Source organism: Chanodichthys erythropterus, chromosome 2, assembly GCF_024489055.1.
Source record: "Chanodichthys erythropterus isolate Z2021 chromosome 2, ASM2448905v1, whole genome shotgun sequence".
NCBI classification, from domain to species: Eukaryota; Metazoa; Chordata; class Actinopteri; order Cypriniformes; family Xenocyprididae; genus Chanodichthys; species Chanodichthys erythropterus.
This window is the reverse complement of record NC_090222.1, coordinates 32,346,103-32,373,054: the sequence shown is the minus strand read 5'-3', so window position 1 is coordinate 32,373,054 and position 26,952 is coordinate 32,346,103. Positions and strand designations below refer to the sequence as shown.

Genomic DNA, 26,952 nt, shown 5'->3' with positions numbered 1-26,952 from the left:
GTCCCTTGACTACGACTCTGCCTGTTCCTCACTGTTCCTGTTTGTTCCTGTTTTGACCCTGCCTGTACGACCACTCTCATTTGTAAATAAATGCTGCACTTGGATCTCCCGCCTGAGTCTCCATTCACAACAACTGCAGAGTTAAATGTGTACCTCAACTCTTCTTTTTCCACCAAAACTGTTTGTCGGGAGCTTTACAGAGTCAATATTCATGGTCAGGCTGCTACAGCCAAAACTTTAGTCACGTATTTCAATGCCAAATGTTGATTTCAATGGTGCCAACACTGCAGATCTTGGGCTGTGGACGTAATGTGAAACATGCACTGTTCTCTGATGAGTCCAACTTCACTGTCTTTCCCACATTGTGTGGAAAAGCCCCAAAAATGCTTAACACCCAGACTGTTGCTGCACAGAGTGAAGCACAGGTGTGGATCAGAGATGTTTTGGGCTGTAATAGAGTCAAATCAAAAATTATTCAGACATTTTTTATATTTTTGGTATATTTTTACTAATGGGTGCTGGACACTATAGTTCATTTATGTAAGTGAGGATAGCTAAATAAAGTAAACGGTGACATATTATACCCAAAAATTCTTCATACAGTGGACTTACCAGTAAAATTGACAATTATTCAGACACTTTGACCTGACCATGTTTTGTTTAAGTGTTATCTGACACAATTAAGATAATTTTTTTTCTGACAAAGATTAACTCTGAGATCTTGTCATATTTTATTTCCGTTTTTTTTTATAGTGAATAAACTATTAATGAATGAAATGTTCAAGGTGTCTGAATAAATTTAGGTTTGACTGTATCATGGCATGCCTTACTGTGCTTGAAGTGTGCATCACTGCCAAGAACGACCGAACCATTCTGGAGGACCATGTGCACCTAATGGTTCAAACATTGTACCCTGAAGCGGGTGCCGTGTATCAGCATTATAATGCACCAATACACACAGCAAGACTTGCGACAAAATGGTTTAATGTACAATAATGTAAATTTTGTACAATAATGTATATATACATATATATTACATATATTATTTAGATTTATTTATATAAACTGTATTGCACTTCTGGTTAGATGCTAACTGCATTTCATTGGCTCTGTACTTGTACTCTGCTCAATGACAATAAAGTTGAATCTAATCTAATATAATCTAATGAACATGAAAGTGAAATTGAACAACTCCCATGGCCTGCACAGTCACCAGTTCTAAATATTTTTGAGCCACTTTGGGGTATTTTGGAGGAGTCAGTTAGAAAACGTTTTTCTCCACCAGCATCACATTGTGACCTGGACAATTTTCTGGAAGAGGAATGGCTCAAAATCCCTCTGGCCACTGTGAAGGACTTGTATCTGTCACTCCTAAAATGAACTGATGCTATAACCCCAACCCATACTAATAAATTATTGTCGTCTAAAACAAGGTGTTTCAGTTTCCTTGTCCAACCCTTGTTTTTCATGCATACACTGCCATACATAGGCAAAACAAAGTAACTACACCTTTCTGTCAAAAATGAGTTGACTGAATGACTGAAAACCAAAAAAAACCCTGATGCTTCTGGTTAAGTTCTACAAGATTTTTTATGATCTATGATAACCTAGAGTGCTGGGAATTATTTAAAAGCTGAGTAACAAAACAATTATTTTGATAAATTCAGTTTAAATAAAATAGTAACATAATATAATGGATCTGTCAAGTTAATATGATTAGCTCAGACTAACATAATGCTGGCTGTTGCCCTTTGTAATATCTTAAACACTTTTTTTCTGTTTGAAAAAACAATAAAAGATATAGTGTTATGCCTAATAATAACACAAGTCTATATTAAACACGGTTGAACAGACTTATATTTTTATGCCTTTGTTGTTGCATGAATGTGTGTGAGTTTTTTTTTTTTAAATAGACATTAATAATGCCAAATTAACAGGAATTAGAATATTGTTAATAACAATAGACATTTTTAAAGGTATCAGTGTGTTTAAGTTCATCAGCATCACATTTTTGTCAGTGATAACATATTACAGTGGATTCTTGAGCTCTATCAATTGAGCTACACTCCAGAGCTGGATTTAAGGATCCAAAGGGAACACAATAAATACTTAAGGATCTGTAAGATCACATTGTTATCACTAGATGGCACTATTTTCTGTAACAATCTTTTACAGTCTATGGTAACAATCTGTCTTGTACTATTGGACATTACAAAATGATTTCTGGCTCTAGTTTTGCTCGCATAATGCGCATAAAATTTTTATTTAAATACATATTTTTTATTTAAAATTTTTATTAAAAAGTGTTATATCAGAATTGATCTCTGATCAGGAATAAGCGTTCTACCGAAACGTGAAAAACACAATTTTAATAATTAAGAGGAGAAAAAACATTGATTCTTTATATTATAATTCTATATCCTCTGTTTTGCCCGAGAAAAAATATTTTTGTTCTTACATCTCGTCTAGTTTGTTATACACATGACATCTCGCGATATTTCCCTCAAGCAACGACTCCAGCGTCGACCGTTGCGCAGGCGCAGTGTTGTTTTAAAACAGTTTCCACAGGACTAGCCTCTATCGCTAATAAAGAAACAATGGCGACAGCGGCGACTGCAGCGGGCGGAACGGGCTCCGGAGGACCATCGGCCGGCCAAGCGGGAGCCGGCTCATCAATTGGACGGAAAAAAGACGGAGGGCCGTCTTCCAAATTTTGGGAGAGCTCGGAAACGGTGTCTCAGTTGGAGACAGTTCGGCTGTGGATCGGGAAACATTATAAGAAGGTCTGCGGCTCATGAGGCGCCCGTTGAATGGGGGCGCGCGCGCATCACACAATAGCTACAAGAAGCGCCACGCGCGCTTGTTTATAGTTTATTCGCTATTATGGTCGGTTTTTCGAATAGGTCGAAACGGAGCTGTCGTGCAGATGTTGTTTAGCTTCCGTGCTGGATTTGTAGCCAGCAAGTATTGCTTTTGTGTAGGTTTAAACGGCAGTGTTGTGGACTGTTGTGTTAGCTCGCGTGCTAACATTGGTGTCTGGGATGCGCGATCTGCCATGATGATGGCTGTGTCTTAAAATCTGCTAAGATAGAGTCTTGTTTTTGGGACACGGTCTCTTTTCAGTAAAACCCACTGGCCAGCTACTTAAAAATCAGATGAAACTTAGTGGTCTGCGCCACAGACCCTCGGTTGTTTATGCTGAAGTTTGTTTACTGACTCTAACGTTGATTCATTAGAAGTATTAGTGGTACTATAATACAGTGATGATATACGATTAGATTGGTACATCCGATGCTGAATAACTAACAATGTTATACATCATGGTATTTGCATGGTTCTCTAAGTTATGTCAAGAATACCATGGTATTTATAATGTTACTGTCTCTTTAAGCCATGGCATATTGTTAGTGTACTATTTAAATCGACTGATTATCTTTTGCATAAATGATACAATGCTTAATTTAATCTGTACTCTTTTATTGTCCATCAGTAGTGTTGTGTGATGCACTGAATTTGATGTATTTTGCATGTTCAGAATTGTTTCTTCAGATAATATTGTAATGATGCTAAAGATCTAAATAGTTTTTGTTCTTCTATGGTTATAAACACCCCAGCAACATTTAATGTTCAATGCTTGGATGTTTCTGATTGAATTGCTGATATTTATTGTGACTTTCTTTTTTCTGTAGTATGTCCAAACCGACTCTCCTACAAGCAAAACTTTGGCTGCGCTGGTGGTGCAGTTGCTGCAGTTTCAGGAGGATGCATTTGGGCGTAGGGTCAGCAATCCTGCTCTTACCAAGCTACCTGTAAGTTTGTATTTGTTGCAATTACGCTTCATTTTAATGTTCCAAATCCATAAGACTTTGTTCATCTTTATAATAAAATTAAGATATTTTTAATGAAATCTGAGAGATTTCTGTCTCTCAATTGGCAGTCCATTCACCAAATTTCATAAAGCTTAAGTAAACACAAGGTTATTCTTTAAAGATTGCTTTATCTGATGATCAGATTTAATTTGGGCTTTTATTCACATCTAAACTGTGATCAGCGCACATACATAGAGCACATCAAATATTGTAAACAGAATCTGAATCGTTATCGCTTTATGCTCAAGAACCAGTGAGGTTTATCGTGCATCAAGCAAGTCTGATTGAGCTGCTGTTGACCATATTTGATGTGCTTTGTTTGTGAATTGAGCATTTGTTATATGTGATTAAAACATAAAGTGATCATGTCTCTTCAGAAAACTTGGATTAAGCTGCTCAATTCATATGGATTTCTTTTAGGATCTCTATGAACTTTTTGGAGTGACAAATCTCGTTTCTTTAAGGTTAATATCACCTTTGTGTGCTGAAGATGAACGAAAGTTTTATGGGGTTGGAACAACATGATGGGGAGTAATTGATGACAGAATTTTTGGTTGAACTATCCCTGTAAGGTGATCTTGATCACACTCCTATATACCATAACTATTTATTGGACATGAGACATGTGCAATGTCACATTTTTATGGTGCAATTCTGCGGAAATTTGTGTTTTTAATTGCACACCAATTGTATTGCTGTTGATTTTTTTTTTTTTTTTTCTGCCATTCTAGGCAAAGATCTTTCTGGACTTTAAACCTGGAGGAGCCCTTTGCCACATTCTGGGTTCTGCATACAAGTTCAAAAGCGAGCAGGGCTGGTGAGTAGAACCTCAGAAAGGGTGAACAAGTGGGTTGGGATAATGAATCACATTCTGTGATTCTCAGAGCGATAATGCTAATGTTTAATATTGCTGTGCCTGTGTTTCTTCAGGAGGAGGTTTGATCTGCAGAACCCATCCAGAATGGATAGAAACTTGGAGATGTTTATGACTATTGAGAAGACCCTTGTTCAGGTAGAGGTCTTTGTGTTGAGGTCTATGTGTCCAAATATATAGGCTAATTGCTCAATGAAAATGTACTTTTTTGGGGAGGGGGTTATGTGGTCTTCCCAATCTTGGTGGTTACATTCATGGTTCTCTATATTTAATTATGCATTTCTCATTTTTGCCTGCAGAACAACTCTTTGACTCGACCAATTGTGTACATTGTGTCTGATGTAGAGCAAAAGCAAGCCAATAAGCTCAAAGACATCATTAAAAGGCATCAGGTAAAAAAGATGATTAGGTCATTAAAAAAAAAAATTCCATTGTTTGTTCTCTGCACTTCTCTAATGTTTTGTTTTACTCTCACATCTAGGGAACCATCACTGAAGATAAGTCAAAGGCCACTCATATTATTTACCCCTCCCCAGCTCAGCTGGAAGAAGGTTGGTGTTTTGAATTATTATTATTATTATTATTATTATTATTATTATTATTATTATTTAAATGTTATCCAATCTGAATGGTATTCATGAGCTTACCTTGTGAATTCTGCTTTTCAGAGGAATGGCTGCGTCCTGTCATGCGCAAAGACAAGCAGGTGCTGGTTCACTGGGGCAACTACCCTGACAGGTTGGTGGAGCTACAAATTGATGTTAAAGGGATACTCCACCGTTTTTTCATATTAAACTATGTTATTCCCTTAACTAAGACGAGTTGATACATACCTCTCTCGTCTCAGTGCGTGCACTAAATCGCTCTGTCTTGCGGCGAAACTTTGTTAGCACTTAGCTTAGCCCAGTTCATTCAATAGGGGCCAAGCAGAGAAGCTACCAAACACCTCCACGTTTTCCCTATTTAAATACATTTACTCGAGTAGTGTAACTCGACCTAGGACGGTGACACAAAACAAAACGTTGCGCTTTTCTAAGCGTGTAAAATGGATAACTATATTGTATGGCGGAATACCATAGCAAGTGCTCGGGAGCACTTTGACTTGGCGCAGCAATATCTTCACTCGTGAAAAGTCTTCTCACTGGCCCCAGCTCCCTCTCCTCCTCCCTCTCATTTCCGTCAATAGAACCAATGTGACTTTTACAGGAGAGGGAGCGGGGCCCGGTCATCCCTGATGTATGTAACTTTCTTTCTTCAGATAAACGCAAACAAATTTTTTTGGGAAAATAATCCATCTCTGTGAGTCCATATAATGCCACTGAATGAAGTGAAATGATAGGTGTGTGCAAGAAAATACTAATATTTTAAACTCTGTGCATTGCAAAGCTCAAGTGAGAAATGGCGGTCGTCGGAAATTCATTATGCAGTTATGTCATGCATCAGTTTCCTTCAAGAACGCTCGTATGACAATAGACTGGAAGCCATGGCTTGAAGTTAAGAGTTTAAAATATTAGTATTTTTCTTACACACACCTATCGCTTTATTCATTAAATGGACTATGAGATGGATTATGTTCCTAAAAATTAGTTTATTTGAAAAAAGAAAGTCACACATCAGGGATGGCGTGAGGGTAAGTAAATGAGAGAATTGAACTGAATTTTTTTTCATTTTTGGGTGAACTATCCTATGAGGCCAAAATATAAATCATCATGTCGTTGACCTGATGTTACTCAAACCCCATTTTTATGAAACAGAAAAAGGAGATATTTACATTTCTAGTCGTCTTATAACGTTTTGTTGATTTCACTCTGCAGTTATGACACATGGGTATCAACAAGTGATGTGGATGGAGATGTTGAGGATCCACCAAGTTCTGAGAAACCATGGAGGGTAAAACAGTTTCAAAATAAACAATTTTCAAAAGCCTTACAATATGAAGCATTCATATTGTGAGCGATACAGCCAGATTCAATTTTCCAGCGTTGTCTCAGTACGCTCTGTGATTCCCTCAGGTGCATGCTAAATGGGTCATCGACACAGATGCTTTCAACGAGTGGATGAATGAGGAAGATTATGAAGTGGATGAGAACAAGAAGTCTGTGAGTTTCCGCCAGCGGATCTTTCCAGGGGAAGAAGTGGTAAGAGACCCAGAGACAAATAGATGCTAAACAAATAGATATGGTACACATTCAGATTTGCGTTGTGTTTTTAAGCCAGACTTTTGAGGTCTTGGCAGGGTTTGTTCTGTCACTGTCTGTGTCTGTCAATCATCCTCTAAAGCTCTTCCTCGCTGCCTCACCCTCACGTACCTCACCCGCCAACCCAAATATCCCTTCAGCAACCCCCTCCCCTTTGTGTGTAAGACCGTTCCATTCTCTCATTCTCTCGCTCTTTCTCTCATCCTTCACTCCTCCATGGTTCTGATCAGTCTTCCCGTACACCCGATCGCAAGGACCGCAAGTCCCTGGTTGGCGGCAAGAAGAGGAGACGCTCTCCATCCCCACCCAGCACCCCTGCGGAGTCTCGAAAGAAGGGCAAGAAAGGGTAATTATCTTATAAATGAATAAATGTGCACCATCATTCAAAAGTTTGGTTAAGATTTCTTAAATGTTTCTGAAAGATGTCTCATTCTCACTAAGGCTGCATTTATTTGATCAAATATACATTAAAACTGTTTTATTGTGAAATTATTAATTTAAAAATGGTTTATATTTAAATATAATTTATTCCTGCTGTTTTTTATTCTTGATTTTTCAGCTGTTACTCCAATCTTCAGTGTAATTTTAATATGCCGATTTGGTGCTCAAAAAAACATTTATCATCAACATTGAAACCAGTTCTGCTTAATATTTTTGTGGATATGATTTTTAAGGAAAAAAAAACAAAAACAAAAAAAAAAATTATATATATATATACATCCTTGTTAAACCGAAGTATTTATTTCTTGTCTCAAACTTTAGATTACACAAATAAATGTATTTAGTCTTGATCACTTTAAATGTAGCATGGTCTCATTCATTAATTTTCAAAAAAACCCAGGAATCCTGGAGGACAGTGGAGGCGCCGTGGACATCAAAATGATGACGAGCAGGACGAAGACCTCACAAAGGACCTGGAAGATCCTTCCCCTGTGCCAGGAATGGAAGAAGTTACATTGCCAAAAAATGGTCATTCTTCTTGATTAATAATCCCACAAACTTATGTGAAACAGGTTTTTTTTGGTTTTTGTTTTTGGAACAGTGCAAGGGGTAATCAAAGAACTACCATTGTACTCTTGATTGTAACCTCAACCCCAGGTTACCTAAGATGACCCTTCCCTAATATCAGTAGTGTGCGTAGTCATTTTGGGTAAAGACCTCTGGTTGATGAGCGCTTGCTTGACATAATTTGCTAAACTGTCCTTTTTGTCATATTTCAAATCAACTATTAAAAGCCCCCTGGATGCATGAAAATTCATTGCATGGCTAAAATAGACACTTTGAATATTACATGCTGCAGCCCTACTTTCGTTGTCCTACTTACACCGAGAGCTTTTAAATTTTATTGCATTGGAGTTGTCTAATACATCATCTGCTCTGCTTGATGTCTACTGCTTTTCTGCCTGCAGTCAATCAGAAAAAGGACAGTGAGAACACACCAGTGAAGGGTGGAACTGTCGCAGATTTGGGTGAGTATTCTGCTTGATTTGTTGCAGGCATAAATGTGATGTGTGTCTATGTATACACATCGTCAAAGGAAAGGTAAATGATGGCATTCATTTTGTTTGCTGTTTTAGATGACCATGAAGACGATTCAGTAGCATCTGGTGGCAAGGTAGAGTTTCTTCATACTTTAATCCAGTTATGTTGAAGTCCATTGTCTCTCCATTATTATATCAGATGCACAGCATTTGGTGATAACAATGCTTTTTTTTTTTAACTTATAAATTATTTTTTTAAATGGACTGAAAATATGACTTTAGTGCCAAGCCTTTCATAGTGGGTCACATGGTTCTGAAAGAGTGTGTACAAACTGTAATTGACAGGAGGATGATGAACAGGGCAAAACAGAGGTCAATCGTCTGATCGACTCTGAGGACAACGTGACTGAGCAAACCCATCACATCATTATCCCCAGCTATGCTGCCTGGTTTGACTACAACAGGTATTGAATCCCTCCTTCCTCCTTGTGCTGCAATATTGTCTGGAGAAGTGTGTTGAAATTATGTTATAGAGCAGGTTATGGGTGTTAAATGAGTTGTGAATATTTTTCCCCCCAGTATACACGAAATTGAGAGACGTGCCCTGCCAGAGTTCTTCAATGGCAAAAACAAATCTAAGACTCCAGAGATGTAAGTTCACACCAGTGCATTTGTCGTGTACACATGCCTTTTTAATTAAAATATCTTGCATTTTTACCTTATGCTCCCATGTGTCTCTTCTGCATTGCATGTATGTTTTACTGTTCTGACTATCATGCTCTGTTTATAACCTCTTCCTTAGATATCTGGCTTATCGTAACTTCATGATTGACACATACCGGCTGAATCCTCAGGAGTACCTGACCTCCACCTCCTGCAGGAGGAACCTCACTGGAGATGTGTGTGCGGTCATGAGGTCAGAATTCTCCTTTGTCTCTGTGTGCCATCTTAATATTATGCAGACAGTTTTGCATAAAGTTAAGTAGGTTTATTTTATTATTTCGATTTGAAACCATATCAGTTCTTAAATCCAAAGAATCTTTTAGTCTGTGCTGCTTTCAGCTGATGCGTGATCAAAACTTCACTAAACATTAAAAAACATTATTTGTAGCAGGTTTGGTTATGTATCATGTCTCATGTAATCTCTGTGTTTCAATAAAACGGCTTATAAACAATGTCACAATCTTGCATTTACCTCAAAAGCCATTTAATGACCATAGTTTAGCTTGAAAAATTAACTAGAGAGCAGTATTTTGCTAAATAAATGCACAATATTTTTTTTTTCTTATCCTGTTCTTCAGAGGTTTTTTTTTTTTTTAATCTCTCATAAACAATTTTATGATAGCCACCGCTAAATTTTTATATTTTCAAAAACTAATTGGAGTAAAAACGTAATTATATACCATTAAAAAGTTGTTTGATTAAATGTTATTTGAATGTTTTGTATTAAAATCTCTTAATTTTTACCATTTAATATTAATGTACCAACTGGGTTCCCTATAATTTACAGTAGATTTTTGTCCCCTTGAGAAATATTGACATACTGTACCTGATATATACAAATAAATCGATATTGAATTAGAATCTAATCACAAACTTGTGAATCAAATTGAATTGTGAAGTTTATGCATATACCCAGGCCTGTTGTATATTTAATTTCAATGTTATCTTTCTCCCAGAGTGCATGCCTTCTTGGAGCAGTGGGGGCTGGTAAACTACCAGGTTGATGCTGAGAGCAGACCCCTACCAATGGGCCCTCCACCAACCCCACATTTCAACGTTCTTGCTGATACTCCCTCTGGTTTGGTGCCGCTGCACCATCGCCCCCCACAGGTGAGAGTGTGGTGACTTTGCTTTTATTTGAATTTCTTGAAGATAGCCTCTCAATAAATTCATAATAATTCCCAGAAGGCAAAAGCTTTCTTGTGAGACAGTTGCAATAAAGTGTCTGCTATTCTTTCCAGGTTCCCCCTGCTCAGCAGATGCTGAACTTCCCAGAAAAGGGCAAAGACAAGCCAAGTGACTTGCAGAATTTTGGCCTCCGTACAGATATTTACTCAAAGAAGAATCCCAAGGCAAGTCGCAAACCCTGCTGCCAAACCTAATACTTGGAAGTGTTTTTATTTATTTTTATTTTTTTTATATATATAAACTTCATAGTTTGTTGTGATCTTTTACTCTTTTGCCCTACAGGGTAAAGGGACTGCAGGTGGCAGAGACTGGACTGAGCAAGAAACGTTACTTCTGTTAGAGGTGAGATCAGAATCGTCTAAATGAAACTGTGGGCACCTTAAACCTCTCAATATTCTCATTTTCTTGTTAATAATATTTAAACTGATTATTCCAGGCTCTGGAGATGTATAAAGATGATTGGAATAAGGTTTCGGAGCACGTTGGAAGTCGTACACAAGATGAGTGCATCTTGCACTTCCTGCGGCTTCCCATAGAAGATCAATACCTGGAGAGCTCGGAAGCCTCGCTAGGCCCTCTAGCTTACCAGCCGATCCCCTTCAGCCAATCAGGAAATCCTGTCATGAGCACTGTTGCGTTCCTTGCCTCTGTAGTCGACCCACGTGTGGCGGCAGCTGCTGCCAAAGCAGCTCTGGGTATGTCAAGTTTTGACCCATATGTAGCTTTTGTAGATGAGCAAATAAGGGACAAGGTTGTGTGTTAGCTGTTTCCATCCAAAGTTGCACATTTAATTTGTGCATGAAATTGGATGTCCATCCCATGTGTTCAAAAGAACAGAATTGGGAAACCTGGGCAATTGGGGCAAAAATATCTAATAAAAATGGAAGTTGCTGCAATCTGTGGATCTTTCTTTGTTCATCATAAACTACCCTTGAGTGCACAGATGAAATGCTATATACGCTGTCATGTTATTTTGTTTGGAGGGAGATGCCTGGTGTTTGGGAAGACATTTCAAGGAAATAATTATATCCAAACATTCTGATGACAGACATTGGCTCAGGAATTTTAGAATGACCAAACCAACATTTGAGATGCTACACAATGAGAGTTGTTTTTTTTTTTTTTTATGTTTTCATCTAGCATTTTTAATGTGATGTCCCAAAATTTGCATTAAAATGCGTAGATGAAAACCGCTTGTCGATGCCTTATTTTAAGATGGTGGTTTTGTCCATTGTGTTTGTAGAGGAGTTCTCCCGTGTGCGTGAGGAGGTTCCCACGGAGCTGGTGGAGGCTCATGTGAAGAAGGTGCAGGAGGCTGCACGCAGCACAGGAAAAGTGGACCCTGCGTTCGGCCTGGAGAGCAGTGGCATTGCTGGCACAGCCCCTGAGGAGCCAGAGAAAACAGGTAGGAAACTAGGTTTGGGCAGGGTTATGATATATATCTTGGCGATCGTTAGTTTTTGCGATCTCATTTATATTGTGGTATGTAAATATATCCATGTAGCACAGCATGGTAAAATTGTCAATTTAGAGTGATTGAAAAAAACATTAACGAATGAGAAAATAAAGAGCAGGACGTGAATGATGTTAAAAAGAGTTTAATGTAGTAAGCCGTGAAATAACTCAATGCAGTACACTGATACACCCGAAGTGCGTGCACAGAAAACCGCCTCCCTTGGACAGCATGTGATCCCAAATTCAGTTTTCTCAGGCTTTTTGCTCTTGAATGGTCAAATACAGTTATCAAAATGCCCATTGTGTGGAGTATTCACATAAGCGTAGTCCATTATGTTTTAAGTGAACTAGATGTGTATATTGGATCTGTGCATTGGTTCTAAAGTGACAGCAGCCTAATAAACCATTTGTTAATCAAACAATAAAAGACAGGAAATCACTCACTGTTCTTGACTAAATAACTTTTGTATTCTTAATAAGAATCAATTTATATTTAAGGATATGCAGTGTTTATTTTTACATTTTATTACTTAATTTCTGAAGAATTTCATACCATGTATGTTAAATAAACCTACTGTACCTGAAAAACTTTAATTTTTATCTTTGATCTGTTGTATTTGTCCTATTGTTTGTTTAGGCAAGGGGTGTTCAATCCTGTTCCTGGAGATCCACCTTCCTGCAAAGTTCAGCTCAATCACAACTGAACCAACTAATTAAGATCTTCATGAGCACTTGATAATTACAGACAGGTGTGTTGGATCAGGGTTGGAACTGAACTTTGCAGGAAGGTAGATCTTCAGGATTTGAGCACCCCTGGTTTAGGAATTATTGTTTGCTGACAAGTGTTTTTTTTTTTTGTTTTTTTTTTTTTAATAACGAAAAAAAAAAAAACTCGCATACAGTGAAATCGGGAAGCTCATCGAGGGCTCAGATAGGCAGCCTTTCAATCTTATCTAATTGTGCCTGTGTAGTTGTAGCTTCTTCCACCAGATGGCAATAAATCAGTACTTATGAACCAACCTGGTCTTGTCAAACCCAATGACCTGATCAGCTGTGCGTAGGCTGGTCGTGATCATTTAGAAATGATTTGAGTCGCAATTTAAAAAAAAAAAAAAATATGTATGATACAAGTCTCCCCTAAACTTCTTTCTGAACACACAAAAAGCAGTACGAGAGCACATTTACTGTGTGAGTCGACACAGTACTGGAGGCAGTGTGCGACTGCATACAATGGTAGCCGATGGCTTTATGCAGCGCTGGCAGATGGGGCACAGTCATGGGAGGGGTTGAAACTGGGTCAGTGGAGTGACCTAATGTGACATGGTTTGCCAATGCAGGCTTTGCCACACATACCTTATTAAAGGCTCCAACGTCATATGTGCCACAACTCTGTTCAGCTGTAATGCTCGAATACTTGATCATAAGGTCATAATTTTTTACTCCGTTCTCATCTCTAATGGTTGGTTGTTTTTCTTGCTCATCTTCTGTGTGCTGTCAGGCTCTTTAGTTTTGACTTTGCAATGCATTGGTTCAACAGTGTTTACAAGCATCACTGACTACATTCACGCACATTGAATGCAATAAATTGATCAAAAGTGACCGTGAGAACTTTTACATTGTTTGTTTTCATTTCTATTTTGAATTAATGCTGTACTTTTCAACTTTCTATTCATCAAATAAACCTGAAGAAAACGCATCAGTTTCCACAAAAATATTAAGATTACGTTTTAAAATGTATTTTAAAGAAATTGTCTGAATATTTTGCATTGTTTTTACTTTATTTCTTATCAAATAAACGCCTTCTTGAACATGATTTTTCAAAAACATTGAACCATTTGAATTTGACATTTTCATTTCTGACATGTAGCTATGTAATATGTATTTTATCAGTATTTTTTTAAAATTTTAATTTCTGCATTTATATAAAACAAATATATCAATTATAACTTTTGTAGGCAGATATGGGTCACATTTAAAAAGGTCAAATCCGTTTGAACAGAAAAGTGTTTTACTGGATAGTAAGTAGTACTTTCTAGGATATATTTCTTTTTCTTTAGTTTCCTTTTTTGTCCAGTGCACTCAGTGTTAATCAATGTTTGTTTTCCTTTACTCACAGAACCTACAGAGACTGAGAAGATGGAAACGGACTCGGACTCCCAGCAGCCTGATAAGGTCAGATTTAACCCTGCTACCCGTATCCAGATGTGTCTGCTACTGTGTCATGTTTACTGGTTGATTGGAATCACATCAGAAGTGATTTATCATTTCCCTGCACTGTTGGGATTCCTTGCAATTTACCCTTCTTCCAGTCTGTCTCCATATTGAGTGTAGTTCTTTCAAGTTTGCTTTCCATACAGTCATCTGTACCTGTGCTTCATTTGCATTTCACCAGTCTCATGCTGTCTGACTCATGTCTCGCCATTCCCTGTATCTGTTGCAGGCGGAGGCGAAGGATGAAGCTGAGAAGCCCAGTGAGTCTGCAGAAAAGCCTACAGAGGCAGAGAAGGAAAAGAATGAGACAACAGAGAAATCTGAGCCACAGGAAGAGGAAGAGAGTGAGGGGGGAGAACCCAAGACAGCAGGTACAGACACTGACTGCCACAGCGGCACCGAATGCTCATGGGTTTGCCTGAAATCTGACACAAGCCTACTTCAGTTGCAGTGCAGTTGCAACACCCGTTTCAACAAATTGGACTTAACTTTACACTTTATCAAAAGGTATTTATGCAAATGTTAAACCCTGGCTTGAACCATGAGCAATTCATAAGATCAAATAAAACCTGGTTTTGTCGCTTTTTTTTTTTTTTTTACTCTTAATGCATTATTGTTGCGTTAACATGACCTAAATTCAACACAATATTTTCTTCACACACCGTAGGAGTTGGAGTCTGAACCCGTTTTTCTGCCCCCTTCCGATTGACGGTGTAATCAGCCCTGACTGTATTTAAACAATCAGCCGACAGAGAAAATAATTGCTTTTAACAGTCAGTACTGATTATTGGCCAATAAATCAGGTAGAGGTCTGCACGGGCTTCAAACTGAAGCCTGAACCTGGCCCGTACCCGAGACCCAACCTGAACCCGATAGGTACTGTTAAAGTTTAAGCCCGAACCCGAAATTTGTTACTGTATAGAGATATACCGGTATTCTTACTACCATAAACCACTGCTTTGTAAGACCTACACTTCACATAACCGCTGAGCTATTTATTGGTTGAAAGACAAGACCATATTGTATGACGTTTAAAACATTTAAATGGATAGGCCACATCAAGTGTTAGAAAATATGTTTGATTTACAGACAGGCACAGAGACGGCAACGTGGCTATTTGACTTGCTATCACGCTTTATTTCATACATATAATTTGCACTCATTAATTTATCATATCGTACAATGTTTTAAACATTTTCTAATAAGCAATTTCTATTTGATGTGTATTTAAATGTGTATGATGTAGTGTTTTTGTTGATAACAGCCTACTTTTGACAAAACTAATTTGATTTCCGAGAGACGCGAGAGAAACGCGACTATTTAATCTACGGGTGTGCTGCTCATTTCATTCCTAGTTTCAGTTGTCTATCATATCTTATCGTCTCTCAAGGTTTAAAACATTTAAATATACATATCAAATAGTAGAAAATGTTTATGATACAGTATTTTATTGATAGTAGCCTACTCTTAACAAAGCTCTGATTTCTGAGAGACACAAACAGCAGCGCAGTTATTGGATTTGTGCTTTACTAAGTTTACACTTATACAGTCATTTTAGAGGTTTATGTAGCCTATCATTTTGTGCTATCCCCCAGCTCACCTGTCATTCATCAAACACGAGTACTATGACTGACAAATATTTTTATTATTATTCGGTAGAATTAGTTGCAGTGCAGCTTTCCCTACATCATTTGGCACTGTAAGTTTTCCATCAGCATTTGCTTGCCTTATTGCACTCATAGTTAAGGTTTGAGTGCCGTCTGTTGTTGGGACCGAAAGGGTGCACAAGAGCAAAACTGTTAATATAGGACTGTAAATTGTATATAAATATGCTCCCGCTCCCGTGCGCTCTTTTGGCCACAACACAGATGGTGCTCAAACCTTCACTAGGATACATAAGTCATTGTAATATAGTTTTTCTTAGTTCCAAACCTGACCCAAATAAAAACATTCATGAAACATTGACCTGAAGATAGCAGACCTCTAACATCAGTGCATTTTCTATGAAATGTACCATTTCAAAGGATGGTGATCGTTAGGATTTCAAGTTTATTCATATAGCACTTTTCACAATACGTCTTTCCAAGGCAGCTTTACCGAAAATGTATGTATTATAGGGATGAGAATATTTAGTCACCTCTCAATCCTATCCGATTCCGATTCTGGGAGTCCAAAACTATTCTTGATCTTTTTTTTTTTTATTATTATTATTATTATTATTATTATTATTATTAATTAGTTTACTGACTTAATCTTAAAATCCTTACATTTACATTTCCTTACATAAGCAATTAGAAGTAGGCCTACTTTTTAAAATAATTACAAATTGAAAAAAATTAAAACAATTGAATGTTTTTTTAAATTAATATAACTTCAAAACATGCAAGTAGCAAATAATAAAGAGGAGCAATGTAATGTATTACAAGCAATAAACAAAGTGCTTTCAGAATTTAAGATTATCGGAACGGTTTCTTTCTCATGTTTACTGTTGTTTGTTTGTTACAACATAGACAGCGGGAGATCTAATAAATTGCATTCACGCACAAATCTCTTGAAATATAATAAGTAATGCAGTTTATCCTGTCTATTTTAATAGCTTAAGACAAAACTGGCTGTGTTTAGGCTACATTAATTTTGCATCATAAAACCATTTTGAGACGCAAGTACATTAAACCACTTACACGGAGTCTCGCACAGCCGCATGCAGGAGCAATCTTCACATATAAAGCATCAGCATTTAAAAAATTGAAAGCAGCCTTCTGTAAGTGAATTTCGTATTTTCTTAAATGATGCCTTCGTAGAGCATTTGTAAGGAAAATACAGACTGGCGAGACCGCGCACAGCAACATCAAACAAAGCTCGCGTCTCTCACTGCTCATCCTGTGCAGTGCAGCCTGCGAATGTCGTAATTCGCTTCAACCTTTCCGAACTTTATGAAAGATGATTTTACGGAAGGTTTGAGTGGAGCATGTTTGGTGTGAATTGGAAGCAAGCAGAATACGGGTGTTTCTAAAGCATTCTAAGCGTCATTGCGCATCTGAATAAAAACTAAGCTCAGAATCATTGGAGAGAGAATCGTAATGCATTGATGGATCGATTTTTGTTTTTTTATTTGTTTTTGTTTCTCCCACCCCTAATGTATTAGGATTTAAATGTCTTTAGACCCTAGTTTACAGAAAATCTATTAACAAAGCAATTAAAAAATAAAATATATCTGGGAATTTTAAATTATTTCCTAGCCTGCGATTGTCATGGATATAAAATGTCTAAGTATTAGGGCTCTCAACGTTAACTTTTTAATATATGCAATCATATTCAAAATCGTTAATGTATTAAGATAATTTAACACAAATTATTGGAGCGTGCAAAATTGCATCATTAACGTAATTTCCGTCGCACAGTTAGATGATCTTAGAAGTCAAGAGTTTATCACGCGTGTCTACAATGGCGTGAGCACCTGTAATCCTGGTAGTCTCAAATTTCTATTCTAATCCTTTAACCCAATTTTGCTTCTCTATTTGCGATCAGATCATTTTAAGTCACTAAACTCTGGGAAAGTTTTCAGTCCATTTATCCAGCAAGTAATTCAATCAGTCCAAAATAGTGCTAATAGTGCTAAAGAGAATCAAGCTTGTTACATCCGAGATGGCAGAGAGAACAGTGACTTGCAACCAGTTTTCAGTTAATTATTCATTCCAGTGTCTGTTTAGTTTTAAAACACGAGCTCTGTCATATTCTGTCATTGTTTCTGAAGAGCGCGAGCCCTCACGCATCGCGCTGTGTGAAATACAGACTGAACGGAACGTCAAAACATCCCACTGCTGAATCGCCAGATGATTCGCAAACTACGTTTATCTTCTGGATAAAGCAGCTGCTAGTAAAGTTTTGATGGATACAGATTGTAATCAAGGTAAAGTCGATTGCAGTGACGTACAGGAGTCGTGTACAATAAGCACGCATGAGTCCATTTTATTGATGCGCAAAGAAACAGTTTGTGTGTGCTTTCGACACACTGATCGCAGATTGTATATAGGCACATACACATTTCAGTGCATGCACGTTTTCACACACATTCAGGATAATGTTTCTGTCATGTATGTTGCTGTGTTTAGGAATTCTGAATGGATCTGTGTACTGTAGTAGGCATTTATAATGCAGTCAGGTCAAGGTGGTTGGTTTAGGGTTTGTTTGTTTCTCCATGTAGTCGTGTATCGCAACTTGACATGTCTAAAACGTAAACAAGCTCTTTGCTGTTGCACTGTACACATACTGTACCCTGAATTTGCTGGATATAGAAAATGACAAAATAAACGTGTTTAGCAAGATAAATGAAGTATGCTTAATTTCGCGCCAAGTATGCAGTTAATCGTGATTAATTGCACAAAAGGGTGCGCTTAATTGCGATTTAAATATTTTAATATATTTACAGCCCTACTAATTATTCTTCAGCTGTAAAATAGTACTAATAAGCCTGTACATTTTTATGTTTCAGAGAAAGACAAAGAAGAGGACATGGAGACCACGGAGGAAGGGAAGGAGGGTGAGGAGGAGCAGGAGGAAGGAAAGAAAAAGCTTGAGTTGGATATTGGAGAGGGCAACATTGCCACTGCTGCCGCTGCTGCTCTGGCCTCTGCTGCCACCAAGGCAAAGGTAATGCATCCCAGAGATTGAGACTGGGTTTAATGTATAGCAATTCTTTAGCTTCCTCTGTTGGCTCCAATGCAAACTCTGCTTTGTGCAGCTGTATCCAATCAAAGTGTTTTTATCACCCTGGTGGTTAACTTGATTTCATGCATTGTCTCTTACTTTTTTTTTGTGTGTGTGTGTCTCAGCACCTGGCTGCAGTGGAAGAGAGGAAGATCAAATCCCTTGTGGCTCTGCTGGTAGAAACTCAGATGAAAAAGCTGGAGATCAAACTCCGACACTTTGAGGAGCTGGAGACCATCATGGACCGTGAGAAGGAAGCCGTAAGTATTGATGATTATTTGGGTGAATCTAGAGTGTCAAATGTCACTCCAAAATCAGAAATAATTTTATTTTGATTAAAAAAAAAAAGAGAGAATTTTCATGACAATTAAGTGCATCTCTCCCCCAATTCCCCTGAAATTCACTGTATTAAAAATTATACATTATGGTTGATTTTTATCTAGCTATCTATTGGTCGGTCTGTCTGCTCATCAGTCATAAATTATGACTGATGCTTTGTTGTAACTCGCTCCTATTGCTAAATATAGTTTTTTTTTTTTTTTTTCCCCCGTGTGAAGCAGTGTTGCAGAAGCTTTTAATTAGTTGTACTATAAAGCTGTGATTTACACTCCCTTTTACACATTATTTTGATAGTTTTATGTAGGAAAAGAGCATTCTGGGATACATTTACAACCACCAAATTGAGTGTGATTTGCAAAGCAAGCAGAGTTGGTGGAAATTTAACCTCTTTTTTGTTGCTGCTTATAGAGTTCACGCATCCTCTGAATTGTTCTGTACATTGTTCATTTTTGTCATGTGTCTGCACACCAGAGGCACCCTCCACAAGAGACTCTGCAAAATGCTTTAGCAAATGTAGCTGAAGATAGTAACCCAATTTAGCTGCTGTAAATAGTGCATGAAGGATGTCTTTATATAGCCCAGCCCAGTGGTACTTTATTTCCTTGTAGCATTCATAAATTCACTGAATATACCTCTTTTTCTTTTTTTTTTTTTTTTTTTTTTAAAATTAAAAATCATTTTGATGACTTTTGCCTATGCAAGCACCACTCACTGTTTTTTTTAAATTCTTAAGTGTTTTCTTTTCAGTTTTTATATATATTAATTTTTATAATAAATAAATGCATTCAGTTATTTATTTAAAAATTGAACCATCTAAATTCAGGTAGTAATCTAAGTGGATTATTTTTTGTCATTTGAAATGCAAATATTTTTTTGTAGCTTTTGTTTCATGCACCTCATGACTAGAACCACAGTTAGATTCCATGATGGACATAACTGAAAATGTGCCATCAAGTTTTCAGTCAGCTCCTCCTACATCTAAACCAGTAGCTTTCTACTCTTTTATTTGGAGTTATGCTCACATTTATATCAACCAGATGTAAATATACCAGATGTTAGCTACACTACTCAAACAAATAGATCCGATTAGAGTGTTTGCAAAATAAGTGCAGGCATTCCATTCTAATGATTGGATCTGAAAAACGAATTGAAATTGTCTACCGTGCGAGTAAACCCTCAGAAATCAATTTAAACTTTCCCTCATGTGCCATCAAGCTGGGAGTTGATTTTACATGAGTTGTTCTCTTTTCAGCTGGAGCTCCAGAGGCAGCAGCTTTTGACAGAACGACAGGCGTTCCACATGGAGCAGCTGAAGTACGCAGAGATGAAGGCTCGTCAGCAGATGGAGCAGCAGGCAGCTGCACAGCAGAACGCAGGAGGACATCATGGACCTCCTCCACATGGCCCACCTCCAGGCATGCACCCTGGACACCCAGGACATCCCGGGCACCCCGGCCCCGGATATCCCCCCATGCATCACGCCATGGGTCCCCACCATGCCCCTCAGACAGGTCAGAACTCACCTTCATCTTCTAATATTAGTGTTGTCACAGTACTGGAATTTCCAACCTTGATACAGTAACTTGAAAAATATTGATATTTGATACCATTTTAGATACCACAAATAAACAAATTGCAAACGATAGCACAAATAAAATAGAATAAAGAGACAAACATTGCTTTAAGTTTTTTAGGATCTAACAGTAGTATTCGGGTAAGAAATATTACAGAAATTTAAGTAATCAAATGTAAAATAACTGGATGTTTTTTTGTTTGTAATTAAATACAAATTAATTTGAAAGTTACTAAAGTTATTCAGTCAAGAGCAGGGAGTGATTTTTCTGTCTTTTGTTCTTTGATTAACATGACAGACAGCGGCAGCTTTATTAGGCTGCTGTCCCTTTAAGAGCTTATGCACAAATCCAATATACTGTTACACAACATGTGTTTTCTCTCAACAATTTACATTCCAAAACTGACTGTTTACTTGAATACTCGCCAAGATGGGCATGTTGACATCATTTTGTATTTATTTGACCTTTTTGAAGGGATAGTTAAATTATTCCATGATTTACTCACCCTCAAGCCATCCTAGGTGTATATGACACATTTCTTTCAGACGAACACAATCGAAGATATTTAAAAATATCCTTATAAATCTTGGAGGACTAATGGTTGTGAATGAGATTTTGAAGACAAAAAAAAATGTTTATGGATGGGTGCATTTTTGTCTTCAAAATCTGAGCAGCCATTATAAACCTTGGAGGACTAAGGATATTTTTAAATACATCTCCGATTGTGTTCGTCTGAAAGAAGAAAGTCATATCACCTATGATGGCTTGAGGGTGAGTAAATCATGGGATAATTTTCATTTTTGGGTGAACTATCCCTTTAAGCATGAAAACTAAGCCAGTTTGGCAGCTTATATATAGATCAGTGGTGCGTGTGCTTTTGGTGTAAGCAAGAAACCTGCTGGAATGACTAAAATGATGTGCAATAAAAGCACAATTCAACCAGAGTGAATGAAAGGACTGAGTGAGAGGAGGCGGGTGTGTGTCAATTCACCGTCAGAGAGAAGAGTGAGAACGGCAGCTGGTATCGTTGTATAGATACTGCAGAAAGAGTTTGGGAACCATTTCAGTTGTATTAGTATCGATACACATCGAAATATTGATATTTTGACAATACTATCTGATGTAATCATGTGATCTGTGGTATTTACCTCGAAATGTGGCTACATAATATCAATTTTAGATATCAGTGGAATTTCACAATTCTCAATACCAATTCTGTCTCAGAACACATGCACAGAAATCCTTCTGGGGAACAACACAAGTTCTTTTTTTTAGCTTAATGCCCAGTAGACGGCATTTTACGACTGTCATATTACATGATTTGACTGATTTGGATGTTAAATATGGGCTTTTAAGGAGGGGCGTAAGCACACTGCTGTAAAGAAACGGCACAATAATACTTTTATCGATTAATCAACTAAAATTCAATTAATCACACAGCCCTAATTAATCTCAAAGCAGTTTTGTAGCACATCAATACATCTCTCTTCAATTGTCTTTTGTTGCTTCATACAGGACCAATGGTTGGACCAGGTCAGCCCATGCCAGGTCAACCAATATCAGGCCGAATGATGCCTGGACCTCCCCCGGTTGGACCCCCACAAGGTGGCATGCCCCCCATGATGGGACCTCGACACCCTGGACCACCCAACGGCATGTGTGAGTATCCATTCTATCACTAGATCCTGTCCTGTTATTCCTCTGTATGGCACATTTGTCCTGGGCTGTATATATTTTTTGTTTCGGCTACGTTTTTTGAAACGGCATAATTTTCTCCTTATAGACCCAGGTCCTCCTCCTCCAACCGCACAGCCTGATGGGATGCCCCCTGGCCCAGTGGGACCTCCTGCACCTGCGCCCCCTCCTCGTGCTGCTGAAAACTAAATACCCCCCCCATCCCCGCACACATGTACACATCCACACGCAGATACACATGCGCATTCAACTTAAATCCAGATTAATCCGGGATACCCGCTGACCTGCTGTCGTCGCCCTCTGTAGATTTGCCTTGCTGATGGGTGGGTCATCTCTAAATCCTCTCTTTCCCCCGATCGGGCTAAGCACTCGCCGCCTCACCTGTAAACATTCACGCGCTCAGGGCACAAAGTCAAGAATGCAGTCGTTCCGACGTCTCTTGGCTAGTAATAGCACTGGCTTCTGTTCTTTATCTCTCCTCTGTGTTTGTTTTTAGAGTGCGTGCTGCAGGCTCCTGCGTTTGAGGAACATCGCTGCTGGCGTCTGGCTCCTCCCTATAATGTGACGATAGAATCATATGTGTATATTGTGCTAATCCACTTAAGCTAATTTCTCCGAGATCGAAATCACACTGTAGCTACGAGCCGTTTCCTTCCCAGCCCTGTGGCACGCAGATAACCTTTCCACTGCCTTACGCGTTTGTGGTGCAGTATCCATTTCAGCAGGGTTCCCGGTGGCTTCCTTGAGCTTCCTTTTAGTATTTACATCCTCATCTAGCTGATAATCTACCTCGCCGGTGAAATTGTATTTAATCCGTGCACAGTGTGTAAAGCAGACTTGCTTTATGGTGCTCTGCTTGGTCAGTCACGCTGTGAGATAGTTTCAAACGGAGATCGTAACTCACACCGACCGAGTGCTCCACTGTCCTAAACGTGCCCCGAGAACGAGAGCACACCAAACTGCTGTTTTTAGAGATGTACCCACACATGCATTAACCTTTTTTTTGCTTCAAATACTGTGCAAATGTAAAAACACAAAACACACACACAATGAAAACCTCCGTTTTTGTTCTCTTGGAGAATGCTAATGGAGGTGTATATATGGTATCACACTGAAGTGATGGAGGAACTTTGCTTATCTTAGGTGTAGCTGGCCTTTTGTGCTCCTCCCTTAGGTGCTGACAGAGTAGCTGCCCCGCCTTGCTCTACCTCTCTCACTTTACTACCTCTCTTCTCTCCTTCTCTCTTCCTGTTTTGGCTGTTCTCTCTCTTTTTTTCTTTGTGTGTGCCCATGTGACTGCTGCATTACTGCTGTGTGGAGGCTGTTGTCCTCCTCCTCCTCAGGTGAACCAAGCCCTCACTTCAACATGGCCCGCCCCGCTACACTACACATACACACACACACACACACACACACACACACACACACACACTGATACACGTCTTTCCTCTTCCAAAAATTTCCAGGCTGTATATCACAGGAAACCGGGGTGTAACCCTGCCCTCCCGATCTCCATATATATCTTTTAATGCTTTTTATTTTATGGTAATGTATTTTTAAGAAAATAAAGTTTGTGTAGACTCAGTTATCGCTGTTCTTGGAAGTTTGTAGCCTTCTTTTCATTTTTACCCGGCACATTGATACTGAGACCTGAACACTGTCTAAATAAAGTGGGTTTTTGTTTTTGTAAGACTGCTTCGTTTCAGTTCTAGCAATTTTAGGTTATTTACCTATAATGATGTGTAGTTTGATTATTAAGTATATGAATCTGATAAAAACAGGCTTTTGACCTTAATAAGAGGAAGAAAATCTTGGATTTAAAAAGTATTTTTAGGACCTTTTGCATTGTGATGCGTTCATGGCTTTATTCCTATTAATTATAATAACTAATACAACTATTAAATGCATCAATTTAAATGTACTGTTTTTGAGCAGATTTTCAATCCTCATGATCGGTTCAGTAGTGGGTTAATTGATCATCATTTGCTCTATATGCACTTTGGCAAATCCTGCTCTGTGAGGGGAAAAATATGCAGGAATTATAACAGCCTCATGTAATAATCTCTAACCCATATTATCCGGCATTTGGAGGGCTGCTAGACTGTGCCCGATAAGGTGGCTGTGGTTTTTTTGTTTTGTTTGTTTTTTTTTCATAATGATTTTTCTAAAGATTGCCACTTTAAAATAATTACACACTTGAGGATGTGCATTAGTGGTTTTACCCCACACAAATGGAAAGTTTACAATGACTAAATTTTAGTGTAACTCTTTGTAAAACTGTGGAAATGTTAACGTATTGCTTTAACCCTCTAGTACTACAAATTTACGCAATTTTTTTTTTCTCTTTGAATAAATTTTTTTTCTAATATTTATTTTCATTTAAAGCGGTATTTCATGTTAAAACAGACGATGCCTTTTTAAAAACCACTTTTTGAAGGAAAATTAGTGCCATCTGGTGCGAGTACAACCACTAGATTCCTATAAAGCTCTATTTAAAAAGGCTTTAAAAATGTCTCTAGTTTTTAGACATAACTACTCATTTTTAGACATAATTACTTAAGTTGTGGTTTTGGATATATATTTAGACATTCTCAAAGACAACGTTTTGTAAAGGAGTTTTGATTTGTTTTTTTTAAATGTTGGTTTGAAGTGTCAGTTTTTGCATCAATTTTACTAGTGTCAAACCTGAACACAGAGAAGGACATTTTGTTACACAATAAAATGTCTGTTTTGCACTCTTGCTATTTTACATTTACATTTTTGTCATCAACAATTAAAAAATGGGGTCTAAAATGACCGAACAACAGCAGGGTTAATAGTTGTTTAAATTTTTTTTATAATTTATATATTTCATTAGACTAATTGTAGCCTGTCTGCAGTTTTTATGTAACAATTTATCACAATATGTGTTTTCATACATGCTTCTATCTGACATGATTCTGTTTGGATAATCTAATTTTGGTGGCAGTTTCAAAGGTTTTAATACATTTTCTTTGATCTGGAAAAAGTAATTTTAAAACAAAAATCATTATTGGAAACCCCTAGGCTTTGGGCTGAGAACTGCAATTATATTGATTTTGAATTTGTGATCTTAGGTTCAAAACAACTATTTTCACATGTATGGGGAATTTGACATTTTTTATCCATTCATTTTGAATGTGAGATTTCTAGTTTTTTTTTTTTTATAATATTTGGATGCCACCTAATATACCTAACCTAATATTGTTTCTATATATAATATATATATATATATATATATATATATATTGGGGTTTGCCACCTTGGTGTTTGAGCACCTCACTGCCTCCATGTGCAACATTTACAGCTGTTATTTACATTTGGTGTAATGATACCAGATGAGGCCCAGTCATAAAATTGAGCTTGAGGCGTACCTAAACGCCCAGTGATTTTTGGGAAATATCAAACACCTCCTCCACTCAGATACAGGCTGGTCTTGCAGCCCTCTTTGACAGCCCTTATGCTTTGGTAAAGATGAGCTCAAGGCACAGATTTCCCTATTGGTTGTGATAAAGTGTGGCTCCTTCTAGTTTTCACTTTCATTTCTTACATACTGCCTGAATGAGAATAAATGGTGGGGAATGCTGTTTTGAAAAAATGTTAGAGCTTATTAAGTGTTCAGATTAGTGATAGACTGATTAATTTGTCAATATCTGCCATTGCAAGATTATCAGCTTGATGGCTTGTTACTGGGGAAATTTCCTTTTTGCTTAGTTTCAGTTTCATATATATGTTCAAAAGTTTGGGGCAGGTACTTTTTTTCAAAAACATTCAGATTTATCTTAAGCTCACCGAGGCTGCATTTTTATTTGAACAAAAATACAAAAAAAAAAAAAAAAAATAGTAATATTGTGGAATATTATTACAATTTTTAAAATAAGTTTTCTATTTGAATATATTTTAAAATGTCATTCCTGTGATGCAAAGCTGAATTTTCAGCATCATTGCTCCAGTCTTCAGTGTCACGTGATCCTTCAGAAATCATTCTAATATGCTGATCTGCTGCTCAAGAAACATTTCTTATCAATGTTGAAAACAGTTGGGCTGCTTAATATTTTTGTGCAAACTGAAAGTTTTTTCCAAAAGTGAAAATTTACTCACCCTCAAACCTGTATGACTTTTCTTTTTTTCTGCTGAACACAAAAGATATTTTGAAGATTGTCAGTAACCAAACAGTGGATGGACCACATTGACTTCAATAGTATGGGGGAAAAAAATACTATGGAAGTCAATGAGATCTTTCCGCTGTTTGGTTACTGACATTCTTCAAAATATCAACTTTTGTGTTCTGCAGAAGAAAGAAATGTAGTAAATGATGGCAGAATTTTCATTTTTGAGCAACTTATACCTTTAATAAAGTAAATCAGCTCAAATGTCATGTTGGCTTTACATATATAAACCTCCCAACTTTCAAGATAACGTATCAATCCCATATTGGTTGTTCAGATGTTTAAAAAACACTTATTTTATTGAGCTTCAGCAGTCCTGTCATCACAGATGAAACGATGAGGTCACTCCACAGCCGCTCAGGCGAACTTGTCACTTCATTTCTCTCTCATCATCTCCCTCTTTTCAACCCATTTCCTTTCCCCAATTTTTTTTAGCAGGTTTCCTCTTCTA

General features: G+C 37.7%; 1 protein-coding gene across 1 annotated transcript; it reads left to right on the top strand.

Annotated features, from left to right (window-relative positions):
- The first annotated feature begins 2,571 nt into the window (after positions 1-2,571).
- Positions 2,572-25,256, top strand: smarcc1a (SWI/SNF related, matrix associated, actin dependent regulator of chromatin, subfamily c, member 1a). The gene is made up of 28 exons (XM_067410194.1): positions 2,572-2,783; positions 3,690-3,809; positions 4,601-4,686; positions 4,800-4,881; positions 5,043-5,135; positions 5,225-5,294; positions 5,412-5,481; positions 6,558-6,633; positions 6,756-6,881; positions 7,172-7,287; positions 7,783-7,910; positions 8,351-8,410; positions 8,519-8,556; positions 8,768-8,886; positions 9,002-9,073; positions 9,225-9,338; positions 10,102-10,255; positions 10,387-10,497; positions 10,616-10,675; positions 10,770-11,028; positions 11,577-11,738; positions 13,905-13,960; positions 14,229-14,370; positions 18,492-18,649; positions 18,832-18,966; positions 20,298-20,556; positions 22,135-22,278; positions 22,403-25,256. The coding sequence occupies exons 1-28, from the start codon at positions 2,598-2,600 to the stop codon at positions 22,501-22,503; spliced, it is 3,297 nt and encodes a 1,098-aa protein (XP_067266295.1). The 5' UTR covers positions 2,572-2,597; the 3' UTR covers positions 22,504-25,256.
- The last annotated feature ends 1,696 nt before the right edge of the window (positions 25,257-26,952 follow it).